A 27,213-nucleotide genomic window follows, 5' to 3' on the forward strand; every position below is an offset into this window, starting at 1 on the left:
GAAGAAAAAAAAAAGAATGTCGAGAACATAATCATCAAAACTACGTGATTGTAATGCTTTTTTCGGGGTCACATTTTGTGATACATAAATAGATATATATATATAAATGTATATATGTATTACCATTGCTCGACTGAGCTAGTCTGTGACCTCTGCAAATGTTTAACGTATAAATTCATGCATACTGCCAAACATAAGGGGTCCGTCGAGGTGCAGTCTTCACACCCTAACGGGGCTAATTATTACACTGCAAGGTAACTGTTTATCGGGCCAACAATGTCCACACAAAGTAAAACTTCATCTCAATAGTAAGCCATCCTACTCTTAAATGTACAACAATGTACTTTTTGTTTGTGTGTGTACCTGTGCTTTAACATTGATTTTTGCATAGTGTATGTACATTGATGTTAGTAAGAGCAATAATGACTTCCGTCGTGCAAATGTGGACCTCACCCCTAAATTAGGCAATCTCATTAATAATGAATCGATGATGTCTACTCTTCTTGATAGATAGATAGATAGATAGATAGATAGATAGATAGATAGATAGATAGATAGATAGATAGATAGATAGATAGATAGATAGATAGATAGATAGATAGATAGATAGATAGATAGATAGAGTATATGAATTTTTTGTATATGAGAGACAGTCAAAAAGTAATGACCCTAAATTAATTTTACCTACCTAACATCATAGTTTGTAGTTTAAATACCTTTCGGAAGGTTTATTTAAAACAAAAAATGGTTTAAGCCTGTCCTCTTCCTGTCAGCCATTTTGGAAATGAGGTCATTGTTGGATACCCATTAGAAGTAGAAAGCTGCGACTGAATTTCTTTCTTTGGAAAGGGAATCACAGCAAAATATTCTTGAAAGATTGCAAAATGTTAATGGGGAAGCTGCAATAAAGTGGGTGTCCAGGATCAAAGGCGAAGAACAAGAGCCTGCTTTGAGTGACCTCCGTGACAAGCAAGACCTTGTGAAGTCATCAGTTGCTTTGACTGGACAACCATAACCCATCCACATATTCACCCGATCTGGCACCATCAGATGATCACCTTTTTAGACATTTAAAAGAAGCAGTTAGGGGTCAGCACTTCTCTGCTGACGAACAAGTTAAGCAAGTTGGAAAAAAAAAAAAACTGGTTAAAAAGCATAGCCTACCGAATTTTACGATGCTGGCATCCATGCTCTTGTTCATCGATGGACAGTTGGTGTTGAGAAAGGGAGTTTATAATGAAAAGCAGCAATGAAACCCTACTTTTTGGGTTTTATTTCTTTGCATATATTGCCTATCCATTGTATTCATTTTGACTGCCTCTCGTAGATATAAGGATACATGAGTAGATGGATGGTTCCTCTGAGGGTCTCTCAATAATAATAATAACAATAATAATAAATATAATAAAATAATTAAAAAAAAATAATAAAATAAAATAATTATAATAATAATGCATTTTGAATGCTGTTATATATTTCAATAGTAATCATTTCAAATTATATTTAGATAATGAAAACTAAATACTCTAATAAATTATAATATATGGTATTCTAATAAACATATGACATATTGTTTTCACCAGCAATTAAATGTGTTTTTTTGTTTCAATGTAATTTTCACCAAGATTTGAGGAGCGGCTGATTTGCAGGGCCGTCTGGCGTCCTCTCGAGGCAACATGATGCCACTGCCTCCTTTCCATTTGAGGGCGGGGCCGGCTTTTTTCAGTGGTCTCTTTGGACCATTGACGCTCCTGCAACACTTTGTGAGCTTGTGAGCGACCGTGTGTGTGTGCGTGTGCGTGTATATGTCTGCGCGCGCGCGTGTGTTTGCTCGCATCGCGCTTCACTGACATTCCCGGAACATTCCGCATCCAGCATCGGTCGTCATCCTTTTACACCTCTTGTTGAGTTCTTTGACTTAAAAAAAAAAAGAAAAAAGAAAGAAACAGAAAAAGGAAAAGGAATAATGTCTTATCAAGGCAAAAAGAACATCCCGAAAATCACGGTGAGTAGTTCACGACGCTCCAGGGAATGTGGGAACTTTGATGGCTGCGATTAATCCGGTGATTAGCGTTGGCTGCTGCAGTCGTAAACCTAGACCTAGCAGCATCGCCATTGTTTAAACAATATGATTATTACGCATAATATTTTTGTCTGTCAGTCCTCATGCTGCAGTGAGGACTGAGCATGCACGACATTAGGCGTTTTCTTAAAGGTGTCCTGTCTCTTCTTTGTTGAGGGACTCGCCCATAAAATCACTCTAATACAAACCTATTTCACTTCATGTTTGTTTTCCCATCAAGAGTAGAATTCTCCAATCAATTGGTTTCTTTTGTAACACATACAATCTTTTTTTTTTAGTTGTTGTTGTTTGTTTTGCATTTTGCAGGATTATACAATGTGCATTTTTGTGTGTGTGAGCTTTTTGTTTCATCTTGCTCCACAGTCATGCTATCCTATTATATTATATCCTTTAACTCCACAGCCTAGTCATGTTGCGGTTGGAAGAGTTTTTCCCCAGTTATCCAACATAATCCCAGAAAGGATTTTCCTGTTTCCAAGATGACCGTTGATGTTGCAGGCTTGGTGTGGTGCAGAGGAGAGAGTGAAAGGCAGGCTCGGTGGGAGGTGGATGATGAGGGGAGGGTGGGGGCCGGCTGGCACACGCCCATTTGGGAATGATGTAGGATAAAGCGGCATATAGGGAAAAGAGGGTCTTGAATTGTGAATTTCAAGAAGGAGAGCGATTCATGCAGGGCGGAGGTTGAATGGAGGCCAGTTAAGACAGCTGCGCTTCTGGTTTGTCTTCCAGCTGCAAACCTCTCCTTCTTTGTGTGTGCGTGTGTTTGTCATGACGGCCAATTTTCATTGCTGCGGTGATGTGAAGTGTTGCTAGGCCTTTGTCTTTGCATTCGGTCACTTTAGGATCAGAATTATGTCAAATAAAATGGAGCACATTCTTTTAAAACCAAACAGAGGTTAAATATTTGTTTTTTTTCTGGCCATTCTTTTGGAATGTTTTCATCTTGATAATGCAGAAACACCCACGTCTGCTGATAGCGTGCTTAAGATTAAATTTAATGTGATTGATCACATGACCGGACTTCACTCTGCGGAAGATTAGTAAACACGAGTTAGCTTTCATAGCGTGATGCAAATATGGTGAAAAGATCAAGCCCTGATGCGAATCGTTAATCAGTTTATTTGAAAGGGGACAATGCAATTTCATAAAACACATGAAATAAACATGGTTAAAAAAGCCAGAATTAGCCAGAAGGCTAGTTTTCATCTGTAGTCCCCTGGCCATGATGTAAAAAAGCAGTAAAATACATCTACAAGACAATATAATATAAAACAGGATACATAAAGACTTACTATTAAGAGAGAATAAAACCACAAATCATTTGATCATAACAAAAAAAAAAAAAAAAAAAAAAAAAACATCATAACATACTTGTCTTTTAGTGTTGGCAGCTATAGGTGTTAACTAACCACATTTTCAGTTTTTTTGTGAAGGCCTTGTATGTTGTAAGCAGTTTATGCGAATAGCTAAAAATCACAAGTAATTGACGCGCCCCGCCCCCAATTTTTTTTAAATGACCTAAATTAATAGTTTAAACTGTAATTATACTACAAACTAAAAATTAAAAACCTTAAAAATCAATTTCACTTACAAATAATTAAATTTAGTAAAATGCAATGGAAAGTGCGCATGTACATATACTTGAAGCAAAAATCTCTGTAACTTCTGCTAACAATCCAGGCTAAACTTAGATCCTAGCCAATGTATAAAAGCTTGTCTGTAAGTGGCAATGTATCTCTTCAACATTCTTCCTTGACACCGATGTACTACTTTCCTGTTTAGACAAGGCTTTGGTGCCATTTTGCGGCATCTTAAGGAATTTTAGAAAGAAGCGCAAATATGTGAATTCATAAATAGTGAACCGCGAATATGCATGCGGTGGTTTACTCTATCTTAAGTATTTAGTCATGTACAATTTGCCATTGACTTTCCAATTGTGTATAGAGTAAACGCCCGAATAGTTGCAGTTCAGCCTTTATTTGCTGTTTATTCACTGAGATATTGTTTTTGTGCTCAGGCCAAGCCCTGTCTAATATAAAAATATTGCTTTGGCGCCACCTAGTGTCATCCAAAGGCAAAGCAACTATGTTGAAAAGAGGCAGGCGCTTCATTTAGGCCATAGCCTTGTCTAATTGAAAAGAATGCTTTGTCGCCATCTTGTGGCTATAGGCGTTTACAATCCTGGGTCTAGAACTCATGGATATTCTCTAGCAGTAGGGTACACCATATCAGATTGAATATTAATGTACATTACACTGCCATGAGATAACTTTGGAATGTTGTTACTTGTAGTGCTTTGTTATTATTCATACATGCTGCTACCATCCACTTTTCTGACGTAAAACTGGAATGGGAAAAAAAATGTCTTATTCTATTCTATTCTATTCTATTCTATTCTATTCTATTCTATACCAGCTGTTTCCTCACACTAGCCTGTGCCAAAACGTCTGTCACATTTTTAGGTGCGGTTCTTCCTTCCTCCCGTGCTCCCTTTACAGCCCCCTCAGTGTTCCTCGGTCAACCCGCAATCCCCCCCTCCCCCCCGGGGCTAACCCCCGCGCCACCCGCTCTGCTGCTTCCGTTGGGAATAAGGACAAAAAAAATCCCAGCCGGGAAATTAGACCTGAGCTCTTGCTCATGCCATCACCAGGCACACTGCCACAAAGTGGGCTTGTGTGCAAACAAAACAGAACGTGGCCTGCCCAGATGTGACTCACCATAGCAACCAGTGCGCATTCAAGATGGCACCAAAACACCCACCCTATGTGTTGTTGCATATATATTAGCAAACTGCACTGTCTGCCATGAACTAAAAACTACTTTCTCAATTGTGAACAAAATGCAGTCTTTCGGGTAAATATTTTGTTCTCTAGGCAACTGGCAGAAAACAGAAACTTGGGTGCAGACTTCCCGTAGGGTCTCAGTTGCCCTCTGAGCCCATGTAAAGCTCCACCGCCACCCCGCCCTAATAGCGACTCCTATTAACATCCTGTCTAACCTGGGAGTTGTCCAGTAATAGTCCCAATTTCCAAGCACTAACAAGGGCCTGTATGAAATATTCTTCCCTCCAGTCTGGTGAAAGTGGAAAATAGCACAACAGGAACATCCTGTCATCTATTTTTTATTTCATTGTAGCTGGCAACCAGATGACAGTTTCCTGTGGAGAGAGCGAGACGTGCGCTATTTTGGACGCTTTGTGGTGTTTTTTTGACAGCTCATGAATTGTTTGTTGTAAACTAACTTTGAACTTTACCTCTGCTTATCTGTCAGGAATTATTGTCCAGTAGAGGAAGAATAGGGCCTATTTTTGGCAGTACTGTGCAGCCCTTGGAATGCACGAGCGTAGCCTCCGCTTTTGTGTACCGCTTATCCCCAATAGAGTCGCGGGAGAGCTATCCCAGCTGACTTTGGGCGAGAGGCGAGGTAGACACTGAACTGGCTGCCAGCCAATCGCAGGGCACATATAAAAAATACACAATTCACAGTCTTCAATGAACTTAAAATGCATGTTCTTGGAATCTTTGAGGAAGCCGGAGTACCCAGAGAAAACCAGTTCAAGCACAAGGAGAACATGCAAGCTCCACACAGGAAGGCTGCAACGCAGATTTGAACCTGGAATTGAAGAATTGCAAGGCAAATGTGCTACCCACTAGGGTACCATGCCGTTGGCTTAAATATAATGTGAAGAGAAGCAGAGAAGGGAGATTTAAAAAAAAAATCCTTAACTCTGAACCCAAAGAAAGACATGGTGCCCTCGTTTCTAATACTGTATGGGAACACATTTCGCCATTTATATCCCATAACTCTTTCCAAATATTTGTTAGTGTGAATAGACTTTCCATCATCATTCAGCATTTACCTAAGCCAACTAAATGTTTTTTATTAAGTGGCATTTGCAACAAACCTTGAATTAACCACTAAAATCTCCTATTAACATTCTATCTGCGTGATGTACTTACTTTATTATAGCTATAACAACGCTGCCCAGATCATCCTATTGGGATTTTTTTTATTTTTATTTTTTTTAATGTTCCACTCATAAAACAGAATGCAGTCACTGGGAGTGACAAAGTAGGACGTGGCCCTGGAAGGTCTGCGCAGATCAGGATCAAAGACATCACGTTGGACGAATGCTTGCTGTTCCTGCTTTTGTGCCCTCTTTTCTTCACACATGCAGTCTTTCACTCTCTTTTGACCTCCGCTTTCAAACTGTACTCAGCGTCCTGTCATGTGACCTCCAGTACTACAGCTGCCAAATGGCGTTAAAGAGTTTGCCACAGCAAAAGTCTAAAGTCAAGGAAGCTTTGCCTCGATTAAAAACCCAAAGAGCATTATTTAGTCTGGGACTGGTTCTTATGACTTATTGGCTAATACTTTTTCACAGCGTGAAGAAAAATAATGAACTAAGCTGCTCGGAGGACTTACTACTCCAAATACTGAAATGTTGTGAAATTAACTCAAAGGGGATGAATTATGAAACAATCATTTATTATACTCATTAAAGCATGTTCAACTTAAAGTGCAAGCATGGGAAATAATCAGCCAAGTGTGCTATTTTTCTTCATTTCTGGTGTCAAAATCATGTTTTATCATCTCAGCATAATATATATATATATATAATCAATAATAATAATTAATAATCATAATAATCATAATAATGACACAAATCAATCAATCAATACTGAGGAAGAATCAAAACTTTTGGTTAGTGTTATTAGCATTGTACATAAAAATATTATCTGGTACATTTTGGTGTTATTGTGCATAAATATTGTTTTGTATGTATTGTAGTAATTTAAACCCCACCTATTCACAGTTATTCCCCTATTTGCGTTTTTTTTTTCTTCCTGTGGAACCTATCTCAGCTATTCGCTGACAACCTCAGCTAATTGCAATGTTATTGTTCTAAGACACTCTAATATGGCACAAAAAACCCTGGCTAATTGCAATGTAGTAATTGGTGTCAATGAAGTACTGTACGGTGAAGTTTACCTCTTGACCTAGATACTAACATCTTTATATGTCAGGGCCGAGCTAAGTTTAGCCTGTTTTTTTTAATGGAAGATACGGAGAGTCTTTGCCGCATGTACATGCATCAGATCAACTTTACGCCATTTATTTTTAAGGCTAATATTGTAATATGAGTTTGGAGTGATATTAAACTGACATAGTTTTTGGTATATTTGTGTTTTAAGCTATTAATATAGGTAATTATATATATTTAAAAAATAATATTATTTTCCTTTGCAGGGTACAAACAGTAGACTACTGACACAAAAAAAAAAATATGAATGCACTGACATTATTATATGGTGCAGAGTGGTAGACTAGTGGAATGGTTGTTGTGTGGAGGGAGTGGATGGTGTGTGGCGCTAAATGAGCGACAGTTTTAGGGCACCACTGATGTGCAAAGCGTGTTTTGTTCCATCTATGACCGAGTGCTTCAGTCTAATAGTGAAATGCTTGAAGGGTGTGGTCGCCTGGAAAGAGTCTGAGCTCGCTTTCACATGTACGCCACCACTATCACGCACAAAGACTCAGCAGATTGTTGGAGCTCTTGGAATACAAACAAAACAGTTTCCCCCCCCCCCCTCTATTCTGGGACGGATGGACTACTGACTGTAGCACACTACGAACATGGGCATTCGTCCATCCAGTTTCTATTCTGCTTGTCCTCATTGGGGTCAAGGGTGAGCTGGAGCCCATCTCAGCTGACGAGAAGCGGGGTACACCATGGACTGGTCACTAGTCAATGGCAGGACATATATAAAGAATATTATATTATATTATTTGTATTTGGTAACAGAAATTTAACATTATGCAAATGTTTTATGCCAACAAATGTAAACTGTAAGCACAACTACAAACATTTGCAATTGACTAAATGTCCTTGATCAACTAAAATTTGGTATCAATTCATCGACTGTTATTTTGTTATTTTGTCAATCTTATGTTTAAAGTGAATATTCTGAACTCCTATTTCAAAGTAGAATGTAGGTGAATGTGCCGTCAACATTGCTTCAACAACTCAATCAACAATCAATGTACATCATCTGTCAACAAAATCAATAACGCGTCGGCTGTTTGCCGCCATGCGTTGCACTCCATTTTGCTTCATTCGTTTTCAAACACAATGAATCGACATTTAATACCAATGAATTCTTAACAATCAATTAATACTGTACTGTCGATTATGTCCGTTCCGGCCTGTTTGTGTTTAATTTACAATAATATTTAAGAGATCTGGATAAACCTAAAGAGGATTTAAATACTCTTGCAAAAAGGAACAGCAACCATACAGCAAAAGCAGCGTACACTGTGTTTGTCCCAAGAATAGTTCTCTGAGCTTCTCTTTTACACCTCTGTACTTCACGCCCCATTACCTGCACTAAACTGTGCTCTCTCTCTGACTACCATTGTTTTCTCTTATCCCAAGTCAAATACGTCACATACTGTATGTGAAACTTACACTTATGTCAGAATGTGAAGAAAGTACGCTGCACTTGTATCCATTTTCCATCACAACCCAGAACAATACATACATAATGCATTCATATAACTCTAGATTTTATACACTGTGGTTGATTTGTTTATTATGATCCTCAATTTTCTAGCTCGTTCCCTCGGTAACAACAGCCGTTGGTTCTATCCAACAAAGCAAAAGCCAGGCCCCTATCTATCCACTCTCCCCCTCTGCGGTGAACTCGTTGCCATGGCAACAGCACGCTGGAGTCAGTCCACAACACGGCGGCAGGAGCAGACTTTGATTTGTCTGACTGGGAGGCGTCATGGCAACGCTCAGATCAGGCCACATTACGTGATGCAGTTATGTGCTGGGATAATCATTTTTTTTCTTTTTGTTATTTCCCCCAAAATGATCTTATTGTATCAACATGGAGGCGGCGTGAAGTCATTTTAAAGCTGCATCTCTTGAGCATACGAATAAAACTCTTTTTTTTTTTTTTTTTTCCACTGCAGAGCGACCGGCTTCTTATCAAAGGCGGCCGGATTGTGAATGATGATCAATCCTTCCATGCCGACATCTACCTGGAGGATGGCCTCATCAAGTAAGACCCGTCCTCTTATCCCTTCCTTTGACTTTTCTTCCTCAGCCTCTGCAGCTTTTGTGCAAATCCTTGCTAAAATATTCCAGGGTGAATTAATTTAAAAGGAACAAAAGTTATAACCCTATGAGTTAGAGCTTTAGGAAGTGGGGTGGGGCAGGAAGGTGGGGGGGAGTGTGCAAGAAAATATTTCAGGCTTCGATTAAAGGAAAAACTTGAGACAAGGCCAACTATCGATCCATCCGTTTTCTGTGCTGGTTATCCTCACTCGGGTCGCTGGCGTGCTGGAGCCTACCCCAGCTGACTCTGGGTGAGAGGCGGGGTATACTCTGAACTAGTCGCCAGCCAATCGCAGGGTACATATAGAAAAACAATCATTCGCACATTAACACCTATGGGCAATTTAGAGTCTTCAATTAACGTACCATGCATGTTTTTGGGATGTGGGGGGAAACCGGAGTACCTGGAGAAAACCCACACAGGCACACGGAGAAGACGTAAACTCCATACAGGCGAGGCCGGATTTGAACCCGGGTCCTCAGAACTGTGAGGCAGATGTGCTAACCAGCTGACCACCATGCCGCCCACAAGTCCAACTTTTGCAGTCTCAATAAGGTCTGACTAAACAGAATACGCTTGTCACTAGTCAGGAGTTTTGATGATAAACTCAGCCTTAATTTTTTACTTTTCAAATATATACATTCTTTCTTTAACTTCAACCCGGATCCCATTCAGCCTTAATTTCCTATTATGCTCTCCTTGTCCCTACTCCCCCACTGAGGGAGGCTCCCACAGGAAGTTGGTGTTGCATAATAAACAACCAAATGAGTGCAGGACTATTGAGCTGCTGGCAAACTCCCATAGACGCTACACACACTATGGTTAATGCTTGCTAAATTGGGTAACACCTACCGCTAATAACCCTCACTGACTCTGGTCAACATCTCCCAACCATAACTAACACTGGTTAATGATCTTGGTTAACATTACCAAACTCTTAACTGTGCTTCATGCCTCCTGATTGTAACTATAACTAATGAATGCCACCTACAAAAGCTAACTCTGGTAAATGCCTTCCTAGTCTACTCTTGTTAACTGCTCCTAACCCTAACTGTGCAAACCCTGTTAAACGCCTCCAAACTGTTACTCTGCTTCAGGCCTCTTGATCGTAACTAACTGGTAACTCCTTCAAATGCTAACTCTGATACAGTAACTGATAAATGCCTCTTAAATGCCTCTCTTGTTTCCTCCTCCTACCCCTGGTTAACACCTCCTGGTTGTAACTAACTCTGGTTAACACCTCCAAATTCTAACTCTGGTAAACACCTTCTAACTCAAACGCTGCTTAACGCCTCCTAACCCTAACCGCTACCCAAATACAGGTTAAAACCTTCTAACCCTCACTCTGGTTATGGCCTCCCAACACTAATCGTTACACTAAGTCTGCTAAACGCCTCCTCATTCACAGTCTGGTTAACACCTCCTAACCTAAACACAGGCTAACCTTAACCCAAAACCTGATAACACCTCATGACCCAAACCCTGGTTAATGCCTACTCCTAACCTTAACCCTGCTTAATGACTGCAAACCCTCCACAGGCAGATTGGCGACAACCTGATCGTGCCCGGTGGGGTGAAGACCATCGAAGCCAATGGCAAGATGCTGATCCCCGGTGGCATCGACATTCACACCCACCTCCAGATGCCGTACCGTGGGACCACCACTGTGGATGACTTTGCTCAGGGGTCCAAGGCAGCTCTCGCCGGGGGCACGACCATGATCGGTAAGAGCCGAAAGGTTTAGGGAAGATGAATGTAAAAAAACAACTAAAAAACTAAGCCTAACAGAGGTGGAGATGAGACCCAAAGAGAGTCTCCTAGGGGCAACTGCCCAAAGCTAGTTATACAAAAGACTTCATGAGGGTGGGGGGGACTGCGTAAGAGGCTTCCATGGAAATAAAGAACACTATGTGTGTTTCTGCTTGTCGTATTAGCGCAGCAAATACATATCTACTCTATGTGTGTGTCCTCAGTGAAACGGCGCCATCATAAGCAACAGCTGCACGATAGCAGCGCCGCATTCATGCTATTAACTTCTATGAAAGAAAGCTGGCAGAGAGCCGTCGACTAACAGACATGCCTTTGTTACCACTATTCACGCACGCCATTCATTTGTGGGGCGTTATATTTCTGAGGGGCTGAGAGTAAGTGTAAACATTCACTCTCTGGGTGGGGAATGGGAACAGTTTTTTCCCCACTAACAGAAGATGTCAGTGTGACATGTTTGAAGGCGGTTGCCCTTTTCAGCCCCAAACCTCAAGTCGTACTCGTAACATGTACAAAGACAACATGAGCAGATGGGGTCATGTTTAATGAGATAAAGTAAGCCAGTGAAAACCAGCGCTGGCCGTTTGACGCCATGTTTTCACATGTATGCGCTACTCAAGGCTGACTGTGAGCAAACATATTAGCATACTGTATTTCCTCATATAAAGGCTGGGGGTGTGTAGTTCATTTTCAACTCAACTTAGAGGTGAGATGTTTCTTTGTCTAATGCATTACTGTAATAATATAAACATAATATAGATGAACCGTACACATGATGCAACAAAAGAATTCAAATATTTTTTTTTACAAATTATACACAAAAGATGTATTACAGTTGTAAACAAACAAACACACAAACAATAAATAAATAAATAATACATTATTATGCATTTTATTACATTATTTAAAAAATATGTTTTGCCCTGCCATTGCAATACTTCACACTCATAATAAATTGTGCTTTTACAAATGGGTCAGAATTCATTTATATGTGTTTATATTATTATATTTATATTGTATATATACAGCTGTGTTTTATGGAAAAAAAATTGTCTGGGTGACTCCACACTTGTGAACGGTAGTGTATATTATACAAATATATGTATTTAACACCACGATTGTCATGTTTGGTAATGATGTCAACGGTGACGTAATTTCAGCCATTTTTTTCTCGAGTGGGAAAGTTAAGTCATTTATTTGGAGTATTTATTTTTTAAAGTGGATGGCATCTTTTAGAGCACAGTACAATTTTGAGGAAACTAATATTACTTTCAATACTGGCCATGTATTTCACATCAAGTACAATCAATAAATAATAAATACATGGACAAAAAATGTATAAGTGAATATTGAAGAACTGGAGAAAGAAAAGAAAGTATATTACAGTTGTAATACAGTTGATTCTACTGTGAGGGGAAGATTTTCTGCAAGATTCTGAAGTGTGTCAATGAGAATTTTTATCAGCCAATCCCCTGATTTATTAAATAATACGGTCTAAGAATATAGCCGCTGATGGCTCAATGTTATATGACACGCTCATGCTGTGACAAAAAACAAAACGTGACATGTGCCAGTGTTTTGTCGCCATGGGTGGATCACAGCCAAAACACACACTGACAGCTGCTCCTGCAAGATATAACAGAAAGTAGAAAACACCAGCACACAAATCTTGACCTTCACCCTGTGGTTGCTCCCCTGTCATCCATACAGTGGACCATGTGATCCCTGAGGCAGGTAGCAGCCTGATGGAGGCCTACGACCAGTGGAGGCAGTGGGCTGACGAGAAGGCCTGCTGTGACTACTCTCTCCACGTGGACATCACCCACTGGAACGACAGCGTCAAGCAGGAGGTGGACAACCTGATGAAGGAAAAAGGTAGCACTAGATATAGTTAACTAATGCACTTACACTTCCCTTGTAGTAGCTCCACAAATAGACAAGGCAAAGCAATTGCTTATGTGACGACAAAGTAAAGACTTGTACATAGTAAACTTTATTTTTTTAATTGTGTTAATATTTTATACCATAATATATCACAAAATATGATTCCCCAAACATGCAAAAATGCATATGCGGCAAAGACTCTGTAGCTTTCTCTAACAACCCAGGCTAAACTTAGTTCCTCTCTGACATGAAGGGCCGCAGGTTGTAGCCTTCAGGAAAGCGTTTCTTCTTCAGGACTCGGTCGATGCAGAATCCTCCAGAGCAACAGCCACAGATTCGATCCTCGCCACCTAGTTCCCTCTCCGAGCAGGAGAGGATGGGGGCGTATAGAGGAGAAGCGGCAGTAAAACAGGCCTACGTGTAGTTTGATTAAATACCAAAGGATAAAAATAAGTTAGTCTCGCAGTCGAGATGTATTATTTCAGCATATGCATAGCTAACTTGAGTAGTCTTTTTTTTGTTTTAGGTTCATTGTCATCAATACCATTTTGGTTTAAAGTGACGTATACCCTTGTAAATTGATTTACAGCCACTAAAAACTCCTCTAAATTGTGAAAAGCAGAACATTTTGGAACGTGAGGGGCAGTTGGTTTGTCACCTTTTTGTTTGGATTCTGTATTTTTTTTCAACTTGAAAATGTAGCTCAAATTCTAAGTTCATTTTCTGTGCCATTCGGTCTGCTGTATACTAACTGAATCAGAATCAGAATCAGAATCATCTTTATTTGCCAAGTATGTCCAAAACACACAAGGAATTTGTCTCCGGTAGTTGGAGCCGCTCTAGTACAACAGACAGAACACTTTGGAGACATAAAGACATTGACAAAAAACAATTGTGCAAAAAGATGCAGAGTCCTCTAGCACTTAGAGCAGTTCGAATGACTAATATTGCAATAGTCCGGTGCAATGACCATTGTGCAAAGGGCGCTGAGACTTCAAGGAGTGTATGCGGTTTAAAGTGACGAGTAGTGCGATCATCTGGGACAATGTTGGTTGTGCAAATGTTACAGATACTCCTCAATCAACTTAAAGCTACAGTGACACACCCTTCTTATGTGTCTGTGTTTCTTCTTTTCATTTTTACAGGAGTAAACTCCTTCCAGGTGTACATGGCTTACAAAGACTACTACCAGATGAACAACAGCGAGGTTCGTAGCTCACAAAAGGGATTATTATAATGTCAAAGCATGAGGCCAACTGTCAGTTTCCAGCCTCCAGCAAGTGTCATGCATCTGGCCTGAGAACTGTCAGACACACACATACACGCAACATGCGAGTCATTTCGGGACAATAATTGCAGCGTGTTCGGCGGTTGGTGCCACCTCGGATCAAAGGGGGAAATGTGATTTTCTGTATGGCAACAACTTGTGACTGTAATTTGTTGTGTTTTGTGACTCTTCTGTGGCTGCAGCTCTATGAGGTGTTTACCTTCTTGGCAGAAAGGGGCGGCATTGCTCAGGTCCATGCGGAAAATGGAGAGATCATTGCAGAGGTAATAAAATAACAGTAAACGTGTTCTTGTAAACATCTTCGGATGGCTTTAATTATCTTTCATAGTATGTCCAACTTGGGTCATCTGCTCTTTTCTTTTTCTTTTTCTTTTTCCATAGAGCATCTCCTCTAAATGCAAACTAAACACACTGTCACTAAAGAGAGTAGGAGGACTTCTTACATGTTGTATGGTGGACAAATGATAGTGCTGGAGCCGATTCAGCCCTAATTCCTAACTCTATTTTATCGGGTTCCAAACAAGGACTTGGATGGTGTCCATCATCATCTTTTCGAGCACAAACGTTAGCCGCATGACTTCCGAATCTACTTCAAACGCACTGTTACAGTCGTAACCACGACAACCGAGGTGTAATGCTCCTAAACCTAACCCGGACCATTCAATTTATGGCCACAATTCCATAGATGTCATGCTTGGTAACGCCATTGGAACCACATATTGTGGTATTTAGCTATTTCTGAATGAACACTAACATACTTGTAACTTTATTTTTAACCAGTTCAGCTAAAAATAAACCCATCTATTTTATTCTATCTATTCATCTATCTCTTCTATATGTCACTTAGCAGTCAGTAGAAAGAAATGGTAAAACTTAAGCAACATGTTATATAGTCAGTAGTATTCACCTGCAAGCACCCAGTATCCAAACCACTGCTTCAATAAACAAAAAATGTAAACATAACACCATGAGAATGTAAAAAAAAATTGTTATGTGAAGTAAGTGGACATTCAAAGTTATATGATTGACCATATTCATTGATGCTTATCGAAAATGAAAGTTTTGATTGAGTCTTTTATTGTTGTTGTTTTTTCACTGTCATTGTTTTTTTTTAAACAGCTTACCTTCTTTTTACTCTTAATTTAGACAGATACATGTAAAAAATAAATAAAAATTGATCTGTACACCTTTGTTTTATTATTTTTACAGTGGTTGACTTGACCAGGTTTCAAAACAGTACTTTTATTTATTCAATTATTTCCTGTGATACAAACGTTTCAGGGGTCGACCCGTATTGGGTTGAACCTTGTTTTAGGTTTCACCGTATGTTGTATTTGTCTTAAAATTCTTTACAAATAAAACAATTATCAAGTATTGTAAGTTTTGCAAGCTATGCTACTAAATCCTCATAGGAACAGGCTCTACCCAAATACAACTTTCTGGTTCATGTCCAAATTGTTTTAAGGAAGTACAGTATGTCAGTATGTCTGTGATTTGACTTTTAACTTTGTTGTCCAATGTGCTCTCAGCCTGTCCTCACGTTACACTGTGAATGAAGAATACATCGGACTGAACATTCAAACCACTCAAAACTAAAATGTCATCACACTTCCAGCTTCATTTTGACAGAAGTTTGAATTCTCTGTATGTTTTTATGATCCAATCAGCTTCTAACAGTTTTCAACATTACGTATGTGTCGCTACAACAGGAGCAGGCCCGTATGCTGCAGATGGGAATCACTGGACCGGAGGGACACGTGCTAAGTCGACCAGAAGAGGTTAGAACATATAAACGTTACTACAGTAATACTAATTCAAGTGTTGGCATGTGATTTCATTGGCAAAACAATTCACAGTATGGCTACACATACAGACAGGCTTCACTCTCACACAAAATCATGCTGTTCTTATTAAGCACATGTGGTTTCATGCACATTAGTGACGTTCAGGGCGTAAATCAACCGCTTGTTGCTGCTAAATAAAAACAGCTAAATGATATCAGTTCCAACATCTCGTCTTCTTTGAGGCGCACTGACGGGAATTTTCGGGAATCCTCGTACTCAACCACCTACAGCAATAAGAAGTGACCAAGTTGAACTGTTTCCCCTTTGTTTTTGATTGATTGGTTTTATACACGGATATCTGTCACTCAGTTCTGATGTACGCGGTTTGAATCTCAACTCTGGCCTTCGTGCGTGAAGTTTGCATGTTCTCTCAATTGTCCACTGGTGTGAATGTGAGTGAATGTTTTTTTTGCCCTGCGATTGGTTGGCTACCAGTCCACGGTGTACCATGCCTCTCCCATTACCCTAAAGAGGACGAGATATAGAAAATGGATGCATGCATGGAAGTCAATGTACTGTAACTGAACTGCTGCGGTTTCTGGCATTAAGGTTCTAAGTCCCACATTTGGTTGGAAAGTGTTTATTCAAAACAGCCCTAAATGATATTTGCTGTGCTAGGGTTTATGTGAGAAACTGTGAAAACCATATTCAACTGAAGTTTTTTTTTTTGGGGGGGGGGGGGACTTCCTCTAGCTGGAGGCAGAGGCCGTGTTTCGGGCCATCACCATCGCCAGCCAAACCAACTGTCCCCTCTACGTGACCCGCGTCATGAGCAAGAGCGCCGCCGACATCATCTCGCAGGCTCGGAAAAAAGGTGAAAGCCTTTAAAACCGACACAATGTTTTGGTGAGCATTTTCTAAGTAGGGCTGCCTCGCTAGGAAACGTCGTGTTCGGGGAGCCAATCACGGCCAGCCTGGGGACGGACGGCACGCATTACTGGAGCAAGAACTGGGCCAAGGCAGCTTCTTTTGTAACTTCACCACCTCTTAGTCCCGACCCTACCACTCCAGACTACCTGAACACGCTCCTGTCCAGGTACGACTTAGCTTTCGAAACACGTCTGCATACTTGTGTTATTATAATGCATAATAATGATAAAAATAGAACCTAAATCTCCAAATTCTGGAAGTTTCCTTGTTATTTAGCAGGCTACTATTTAGTTGATGGAAGTTGACATACAACATTTTGCGGGACGGGACTGCACCATTTGCAATTTGGTGTGAGGTAGAGCTCTTCCATCTGGAATGGGAGTGGGAAAATAAGAGAGCTCATTGGGTGCCGTATTCCTGGTTTATGTAGAATGATGTAAGATGCTAGTAATATATGGATGGGATGCTACAGTTTTTTATTCTGGGGTGAGCAAATTAGTATGATAAAAGTGAAAAAAACATTGGGATTTGTGTTTATAGATTCGTTAGCCAAGTACTTTCTGGTTGGTTGAGGAGAGGTGAACGACTGGTTAGAGCGTCTGCCTCACAGTTCTGAGGACCGGGGTTCAATCCCCGGCCCCGCCTGTGTGGAGTTTGCATGTTCTCCCCGTGCCTGCGTGGGTTTTCTCCGGGCACTCCGGTTTCCTCCCACATCCCAAACACATGCGTGGGAGGTTGATTGCCGACTCTAAATTGCCCGTAGGTGTGAATGTGAGTGCGAATGGTTGTTTGTGTATGTGTGCCCTGCGATTGGCTGGCAACCAGTTCAGGGTGTACCCCGCCTCCTGCCCGAAGTTAGCTGGGATAGGCTCCAGCACTCCCGCGAGCCAAGTGAGGATAAGCGGCTCAGAAAATGGATGGATGGATGGTTGAGGAAAATGACTGGTTCCACTAGGACACAGGCAAAGACAAGAAAAAATAAATCCTCCCATAAAAGTGAAAAAAATAAATAAAAATGCATTGCCGCATTGTTTGTTTGTATGATTTTGTTTATGAGTAAGCGACTTGCTGGTTTATGCAGAGTGAGGGACTACAGGTATAATTTTTACTTTTTAAAGTTGGGTCAGCTTATAGTAACTAACACTCAAATGGCAATAAAATAGATAAGATTCTTCTAATATAAGTGAAAAAAAGTAGTTACTGTCTGGTTCATGTAAAATGACATTTGAATGGTTGCATGAGACGGACTATATCATTTGCATTTTCTGAAGGTTTTCTTTTTCTGAAGGTAATGTTTCCAGCGTGACTCAAATGCTAAAATAAATAAATCAATAAATTACACTATCAAAAGTGAAACAAATCTGATTTGTATTTGTTCCTTTGTTTGTTGGCTCTCATGCTACTTTTGAATTTTTGAACAATGATTTAATAAAGCATATGGAACCGGCAAGCCAATTGTTATTTGTTTTGGTGGAAATCAGTTGTGTAACAACTACAGAGGAAAACAACGCGCTTTGTTGAGCTTTTACACTTAAATAAAAGGTCATTGAAGAGTCTGATTGGTGTAAAATAGCTATAACTCACAAATGCCAGCATGTTGGCTTCACTTGTGTCTGCCAGCTAGCCTTGTAACATCAAGTCAGGTTGGGGTTGAGTTATTTTTGATAGTTACACAACTGACCGCCTTGTAACTGAGTTAGCTTGTCATGTGGAAACAGGAAATGGTTTCAACTCAATACAAACCCAAAAAGTCCTTGCGCTGTTTTTGTGCGGGACTGCGGAATATCACTTACGTATTGTAGACACATCCGGTGTAGTTGTGTTACAGACGTGTGTGTGTGTGTGTGTGTCCTCCAGTGGAGACCTGAGTGTGAGTGGCAGCGCTCACTGTACGTTCAGCGTGTCTCAGAAGGCCATCGGCAAGGACGACTTCACTCAGATCCCCGAGGGCGTCAACGGGGTGGAGGAGAGGATGACCCTCATCTGGGACAAAGCTGTGGTCAGACACCCTTGCGTCATCTTCACATTCCTATCTTCTGTTATTTTCAGGGATTGTGTCTTGGTGTCATTTTTTATTTTTTACAAGGTCATGTCATTCTTAAATTAGGCTTAAATTTTTAAAATGTTTTTTAAAAAGCTAATTCAAAAATAAAACTTCAAATATTTGTAATAATATATGTTTTATGATTAGTTGAATCACTATTCATTAAGACAATGAGATGAATTAATACAAAAGAAACACAATGTGAATATATTTTAATGAACAAATTTGAGGGAAAAAAGGCAAAATTAATGCAACAAATATTACAGGACTCTTGCTAATGTCATTGCTCAGAGGGCAGGATTAAAGAACAGAGCGGGCCGCATGTAGCCTGTGTAGGCCATACACATATCGGGCTTTATTTTCACATAAATCCAACGCTGCGCCTGGCGTAACTGCGAGGAGGTGGGTTAGACCCAGTGTTGGTAATTTCAATGACCGACGTGTTTTAAGCACACTTAAAAGGACATCTGCACTGATGTGGCCGTGTTCACAGCCGACTTCAACCCTATCCAATCAAAATGGCTCCTCTCATTCCCTCTAACTGCGGCACGCGAGTGGCACACTGATAGTCTTGACACGACGGAAGAACAAAATGAGTTTCTCGAGTCTGGGAGGTGGAAGCGGGCAAAGTACGTGTCTGAGGAACTGCAAGCAGACCTCCATGGCAGCAATATGTAAAGTTGGCTCGGAAGGAGATCACTGACCTGCGCCGTGAAGTGGGCACTTGGAGACCACCCTCCACCCCGATCGTTCGTGGCCGTGTGCCAGTGAGATGATTAAAAAAATATAATAATGATGACTTGATACCAATGACTAAAAATGCACTCTGGTCGTTTAGGTTGCTGTACCATTCTTGTTGTACGCATTTCCAAAATACATGTACCTAAATGTGTCTTTTACATTTTAACACCAGATATATATCCCCCTCCTCCCTGTATAGACTACAGGCAAGATGGACGAGAACATGTTTGTGGCGGTTACCAGCACCAACGCGGCTAAGATCCTCAACCTGTACCCACGTAAGGGTCGGATCGCCGTGGGCTCCGATGCCGACCTGGTCATCTGGGACACCGACGCCATCCGAACCATCACGGCAAAGAAACACAACTCGGTACGTAGGGAACCGTGCATCATTTTTACATATGAAGCAGATGTATGAAGGAGTAAGGAATTGACCATGGAGGTAGAATAAGAGACAGCATGTGTGCTTGTGAGCAACAGAGAGTTTTGAAGGCGAGAAAACACATTTTTGACCAGCGTCCAGGGAGCTCTGAGTTCCTCGTAACGGAAATGAGGTCTCCGAGGATCTTCATCTGACTCACAAAGTACATTCACGTTCACTGAATCAAAAGAAAAACATTTAGGTAACCATAACAACCGTTTAGTGGCGTTTCCTACCATACATCACACTGATGTATTGTTTAAAACAATAAGTGGACGAAAGAGCTTTGTAATATTTGCACAGGATCACATCGCAGATGTGTTTTCTGATGGAAAACATCTCTGCAAGTGGAAAACAGATTTTGGCAGACAACTTTGATTTCACGCTGTATTTAACCATCTTAATTCCATCAATCTGTCTGCTCTTTAACTGAAACACCAACTTCAAATCTGGTAAATCAGATCCAATGCATCAAAAATTCTTCCTTTACGAAGATAGTATGCTGAGTTTTGATTGACACTGTCACAGAATTATTAATTTAACCAATGATTGTGGTTGTTGTTTGCACTGCAATGCGTCATGAGAGCTGTTTCTCATATTTTGTCCCTCTCCGACAATGCTGTAGTAGTAAATAAGGTAAGCAAAAGATGAGTTTCATTCAGTAGACAGGGACTCAAAAAGCTGAGTCTTTGGGATAACAAATCATCTGTAAAGCTCCTAATGTGAATGACATCCTCTTCTGGCTCTTATGTAATGATGTCACATGTGCATTTCCCACAGCTTGATTGTCCTCACAAGCACAAAGAGGGAATTCAGAGTGGATCCCAGCGAAAAGAAATCAAAACTAATGGATAGTTTGACGCCCAGCCAAGCAGGAGCGGCCATGTTAACCATCATATTGAGCTCACACGCGCACACACGCATACACACATTTGTCATGACCTCACATTTGGCGCACAGCCGCTGGGAGGTCTGCTCTGTTCTGGCCTCAATTTGGACGGCAGCACAAAAGAGGCCAGGAAGGAGCACCACTGGAATGAGGGAGTTGACTATATTGAAGATTAGAAACATAAAAATGACTGAACATGAAGTATTGATCGTGGAAAAAAGATCAACTTTGGAAAGTAGAGTTTGAGAGGAAGGAAGGGCGAAAGATTCGAGTTCAATTTAAACCATGCTGTAATCTTATCGTCTTCCCTTGCTTTTCCACTTAATTCCAGGCCGCCGAGTACAACATCTTCGAGGGCATGGACCTGCGTGGCGCCCCGCTGGTGGTCATCTGTCAGGGAAAGATCGTCCTGGAAGACGGCAACCTGCACGTGACTTCGGGCGTGGGCCGCTTCATCCCCTGCTCGCCGTTCCCCGACTACGCTTACAAGCGCGTCAAAGCCAGGAAGCAGGTAAAAGTCTTGTGTAAAGAGTATACTTTAGTGGATGTAGCTGTAAAAATGTGTTTATGTACATTTGTGCCCCTTGAATGTCTGCCTAGCAACAGATGATCAAGCAATGCTGTCCATTTTATTGTTGCTTCTGTTCGACTGATAAATCCGGATTTTAATTACTAGTTTTATCATGAATTATTATGCACGTCTGTGTTATTTGGTACAGTGATTCTCAACTAGTGGGTCGGGACCCAAAAGTGGGTCGCGGACTCGTTTTGGGTGGGTTGCAGACAGCTAGTAAAAAATTACATTGGTCGTATTAGTATTCAGATTTTTTTCGTGACAGTACAGAGTTGTAAAAAGTTCCCACATGGAACATATTAGATGGGCGACAAAAAATGTTACTTATTTGTGTTCTAGTCACTGGTTTACTCCATAAACAAATACAGTGCAGCTTAGCCTCTTGTTAGCTGATTTAGTACATCCGTGTTGGAAGGGAAATTGGACGAGTGCATCAGTGTATATACATACATAAATTACTAAAACCATTTTGAGTGACTGTAATTCTTATCAATTCCATTTCCCAAAGTGTACAACTTGGAACATTTGTAAAAAAAAAAAAAAAAAAAATTCAGCTAAACATTTTCAAACAGTAAGAGACTGTACAGTTGATTTCCTGGTATGCAGACTACCTAAGTGGTTGGTGCCGAACTATTTCTTATATAAGAAAGCATAACAAATTTTCACTGTGCAGTCTTGACAGCTATTTCCCATGTGCTTTTGTTTTTTTTGGGGAGCGGGGGGGGGGGGGGGGGGGGGGCATGTGTGAAGACGTGCAAACCTGGATGACTGGAAAACCAGAAAAAAAAGCAGCGAAGCCACCAGTTCTCTGAGTCTTTTTATCCTTCTTACTAGTCCATTCTTAACTTTCTATCTGTGGTTCCGTGCAGCTGGCCGTTCTGAGGGCAGTGCCCAGGGGAATGTATGACGGCCCTGTGTCGGAATTCACCATGTCGCGTGGCGGCACCCCGTCCGCCTCGGCGCGCACGTCGCCTACTAAGCAGCCCGTCAGGAACTTGCACCAGTCTGGATTTAGTCTAGCAGGTAACCCTGCACCATGCGGTGAGCATAATACCGTCAGCTCTTTCTTCAAATACATCCCTCATGATTACTACATTGCCCTGCAAAGGGCACAAAACGTATACTGCATGGTAACCAGTCTCAAAGCAATAACCGACACATGCGGCCATGACACTCAGTCACTTTCTACCAACAATGGGATAACCTTAGCTCCTCCCTCAAATACAGAGATCTACGAACGATGAAGATGTCATACTTCCTTAACGTCGATAACCTCGCACTTCAACCTTTGTTAGCAAAATTCTTGAAGACCCCTTATAATGTCTCCACAAGGAGGTGCTAATTCCCCCATAAAAATGTCAATAATTTACATGGCAACAGCAATCAGCAAAGAAAGGTAACGACAAAAAAATTTAAAAAAGTAAACAAAATTGTATTATCCTGGTGTTTCATTATTATGAGTTTATAAATATGAAATATATTTTTTGTTATCGTGATCTTGTTTTCCAAAAAAAGTAAGAAAAACATTTAATAATTATCTAGGGTTAAACGTTTTCTGGACCAGCACAGGGTGTACCCCGCCTCTTGCCCAAAGGTCAGCTGCAATAGGTTCACCCGTGACCCAAATGAAGCCAAACACTAAATAAAATAGATGGATGGATGTTCTGACATTTATAACGTAATTTTCAGTGCTTAACATTTTATAAAAAAAATGTAAGACCCTTTTCACAAGTGATGCATTCACAGTCACTCGGAATAAAACAGTCACTGGCTACGACAGGTGTACCTTCACGGTTCTATAGGATCCAATACAAAAGCTTTCTTTATCAGAATGAGAGCTCCAAGTGTGTTAAACCAAAGTTCTACAATATACAGTATTTATTAAAAAATGAGGTTGGAAAGAATTCCAAATCCAAGCACTCGGTAGGATAATATAAAATTATATGCACAATGATTTTATTCGGAGCACCGTATGTATTACATCGATGGATAGCGTTCATCTTGGCTTCTTTTTTCTTTAAAATAGATTTTATATTTGAAAACAAAACAAAAAAAATTGCTGAAATCTAAAAGAAAGAAATCTAAAACCCATACCATATACTGTATTTATTGTCTCTTAAATAGATTATAACCAGAGTTATGTTTGTATGTGCTTATGTGTGTGGTTCGCCGAAGAAACTTCATTAAGACTTAATTTTAAATGTGGTAGTTTTCCATATTTTGCCCTCTCATCAAAGTAATAAGGTTATTGAAATACTTTGGTGCCTTGAGATATGAGTTGAATTCGTTCTGCAACCATGCTTGCACAGTAACTCAAAACCTTTGCATCCCAAGTCATGTTTCCCTATTGAAATGAATAGTAATGCCAATAATAATTTTCAGTCTCTCAAAAACAAAACATTTTTGTAATGTGTTTTATAAGAAAAGTACCATTCTATAATATTGCACTTTATAAAACATACAGTAATGACATAAATAATTAGAATATAAAGAATTAAACAGTTTTTGCTTCAGTTCAATGGACATTTGGCAGTATAATACATACATACGGATATACATGGAGCCGGTCAAAACCCCTCAGTCAGCTGCAGTAATAATGAGTCATTTTTCATAGAGGATAAAGAATACATCCCTGTGAGTATTATTATATTATCTGTCTACGTGTTACTTTGAATTCCAGTATCCATTGCTTTAGGGTTATAATACCACGACACGGATGGTATTTGTTAGCCCATCTATAGCATTTTTAAATTATTTAAAAAATAAATTAAACAGTTAACAGACTATCTAAAGCAAAGCTATGTGATTGTTTTAAATACACGTGTAATTCTTTGTTTGATGTTCAGTTGAAAGAGCGAAAAATCAGCCAAATGATGGCTTGTACGTATGTCGGGTCACTTGTATCTCAAGGCAGCACTCTGTTACAAACAGCTCTCTGTATGATGCAGTTCAACCATAGCAAATGTATTGATAAAATAATTACTAAAATGATTTATTTATTTTTTTCTTTTTAAAGGCAAAATTTAAAAATAACTTTTACCAGCACCTTAGAATCTTTAACATCCTCAATATATAGTCGAAGCGTGCAGAATGGGATGTAGGCCTTGGTCGTGCTACCTGTCTTAACAAGTGCCTGTCTTAACAATAAGAAAAAGAAGGTGATCTCCTCAGGAAGGAATTTCAACATGATTTCACGACTGGCTGCTCCTAGGCCCATTTTTAATCACATTGGGTGTGTTCTTTGTTTACACAGTTGTACACCACTGCAAAAATACAAGGGTAATATTATACATGCTGTTAAATGAATGGCTCTATGAGAGTATCAGAATCATCTTTATTTGCCAAGTATGTCCAAAAAACACACAAGGAATTTGTCTCCGGTAGTTGGAGCCGCTCTAGTACGACAACAGACAGTCAATTGACAGAGAACACTTTAGAGACATAAAGACATTGACAAAAACAGTCACTGAGCAATATAGGGGTTGCTAGTTATCTGGTATCAATCATCATCAACATGTTTTGATACAATTGTTGTATTGTGTCCAGTGATGTATATGAAGAAAATTTTTATTTAAATCACATCAAGATCTGAAGTCTTTTTCATGCAACCTCCTCACTTGTCGCTCCTCTCTGTCCTCCTAGGTCCCCCGACCCCTGATGAGGTCCCCATCAGGCCTGCCGGTCGTCGTATTATGGTGCCCCCCGGTGGCCGGTCCAACATCACCTCCCTCAGTTAAACCGCTTTCCGCTGTCCCAGGAGGAATAACTGTGTGCCTCCAGAGCCAGAGTGTGTGTTAATGTTTGTGTGAGTGCGGGTAGAGCTGATTTGAACGCGACCAAGACTAATTAAAAACAACAAAACCGCTGACTAAACTTGCCTTACCTGTCACTATGCTAGACTTTGGTTTCTCAAATGAAAAAAAAAAAATAATTGTTTTCATTTCAAATGATAAAACAACCAAAGCACAACCAGTCTCAGTCTTTCTTCTCAACAGTTAAATATACTAGAGATTCTGTACTGGTGCTCTTGGTAGTTGGTTAAATAAAGCTGTATAAAAAGTAAGTAAACTACCTGGTCTTAAATGACATATACATTCATCCTAATTGGCTTTCTATGTCATTGTAGAGTTCATGTAGCTTTGTGAATGATGTTGTTTAGCTTGTTTATGGGGGCCAAATAATGATAAAAACGGTACTTAGAGAATCCGAGAGGCGATTTTGATCTGAAAGACATGGAGCTGCATGGGCCACACAGATACTGGTGACGTGATCCATGATTCTTTTCAACTCGTCTCCATGGCAACCCCATCCACATGTCATGTACTGAATGATGAGTATTTGAAAAAAAAGTAGCAAAAGGAAAATCATGGTTATTGTAAAAAAAAAAGGACAAAAAACACAAAAACATTTCTTTGCACTTGTTAATGTTTACTGGAGATCATCTCTAAAATGAGTCATGAAAAACATTCAAAGATATGTACACCTGACCCTTATAAACAACAAAAGAAAGAAACGATGCGTTAAGAAAACCTTCTCAATCCTCTAGCTCTGATTTCCTCGCAAACACAAAAGTCCTAATGTGCAGCTATCCCACCGGAACACTCATGCAACCACTTTAACATCAGCCTCATAATGCGTCCAATATTCTACCCAATGTTGAAAGTAAAAAGTGTCCATGTGAAGGAAGGAAGGAAGGAAGGAAGGAAGGAAGGGGGAGAAGATGTTGTTTTTATCTCAACAACTCTGAGGCACGAATCTACAACAGAGTGCATTAGGGCCACAGTGAAATCGAAATCGAAAAATATTTGTCATGTTGTGAAAATAAAGTTGGAATTTTAGGACAGAAAAATGTATTACGAGGCAAAGTCAGTGTGCATGAAAAAAATTGTAAGGTGCAGAAACAAAGTTGTAACTTCATGATTAATAAAGTAATAATGTTATTTGAATAAAGAAAACCCTGAAACTGATGAAGACAACTAAGCTGTATATTAGTTTGAAAAAAGTCAGAATTTTGCAATCATGCTACATCGGCAAATTGTTACAAGAAGAAAGTCTTAATTTTGCTTAGAATGAAGTCATAATGTTTTAAAACATTCTGTTTTTTAATATTATGAGAAGACATTTTCATGACAGGAAAAGAGTGCTAATGTTACCTCAAACACTACAATGCATGTAAAAGGCAAATCCGCATCCTTAACAAGTGTTACTTTTACTAGAAAAAAGAAAAAGCAGTAATGTTATGAGAGCAAATTTTGAATTGAATTGAATTTCTACATGTGCAAGAATGTGTCATGTTCGACTTTGTTGTACACTATCAACTCAAATCTGCTTTTTCATTGGGTTTTCTATTTTTCTCGTAATAAACGTTCTTTTCACTGTGGCCCTAATACAACTTTGTAGGAACCAAGTTGTGTTGTTTTTTTGTTTTGTTTGTATTTATATTAGTTTGTTATATGTTGTTTCTTTTATACTGTTGTATAACCCCCCTGAAAATGGCAGACTTGAAAAAAGGAGATGTGTTGTGGTGGTCTGACTTGATTCTGGAATAAAAACAAGAGTCGCAGATGATTGACTGAAGTGTTTGTGTGTGTTTTGTCACTTTTCTACTCCCAAGACTTGATAGCATATGTCACGGTCTAACAAAGCATAACAATCTCCCCTACTTTGGGTGGCCTGTCTCTTTA

General features: G+C 39.9%; 1 protein-coding gene across 3 annotated transcripts; it reads left to right on the forward strand.

Annotated features, from left to right (window-relative positions):
- The first annotated feature begins 1,766 nt into the window (after positions 1-1,766).
- On the forward strand, positions 1,767-27,101 carry dpysl3 (dihydropyrimidinase like 3). 3 transcript variants are annotated; one of them, XM_061702172.1, is made up of 14 exons: positions 1,767-2,005; positions 9,062-9,150; positions 10,747-10,931; positions 12,685-12,849; positions 14,004-14,065; positions 14,329-14,409; positions 15,856-15,924; positions 16,684-16,804; positions 16,870-17,026; positions 18,718-18,859; positions 19,845-20,015; positions 21,287-21,466; positions 22,399-22,570; positions 25,172-27,101. In XM_061702172.1, exons 1-14 carry the CDS (start codon positions 1,967-1,969, stop codon positions 25,264-25,266), a joined length of 1,728 nt encoding a protein of 575 aa, XP_061558156.1. In that variant the 5' UTR covers positions 1,767-1,966; the 3' UTR covers positions 25,267-27,101. The 3 variants fall into 3 exon arrangements, with proteins under 3 accessions (XP_061558156.1, XP_061558157.1, XP_061558155.1); XM_061702173.1 differs by having other exon boundaries at positions 22,399-22,552; XM_061702171.1 differs by having other exon boundaries at positions 22,399-25,262.
- The last annotated feature ends 112 nt before the right edge of the window (positions 27,102-27,213 follow it).

Source organism: Phycodurus eques, chromosome 17 (genome assembly GCF_024500275.1).
Source record: "Phycodurus eques isolate BA_2022a chromosome 17, UOR_Pequ_1.1, whole genome shotgun sequence".
Taxonomy (NCBI): domain Eukaryota; kingdom Metazoa; phylum Chordata; class Actinopteri; order Syngnathiformes; family Syngnathidae; genus Phycodurus; species Phycodurus eques.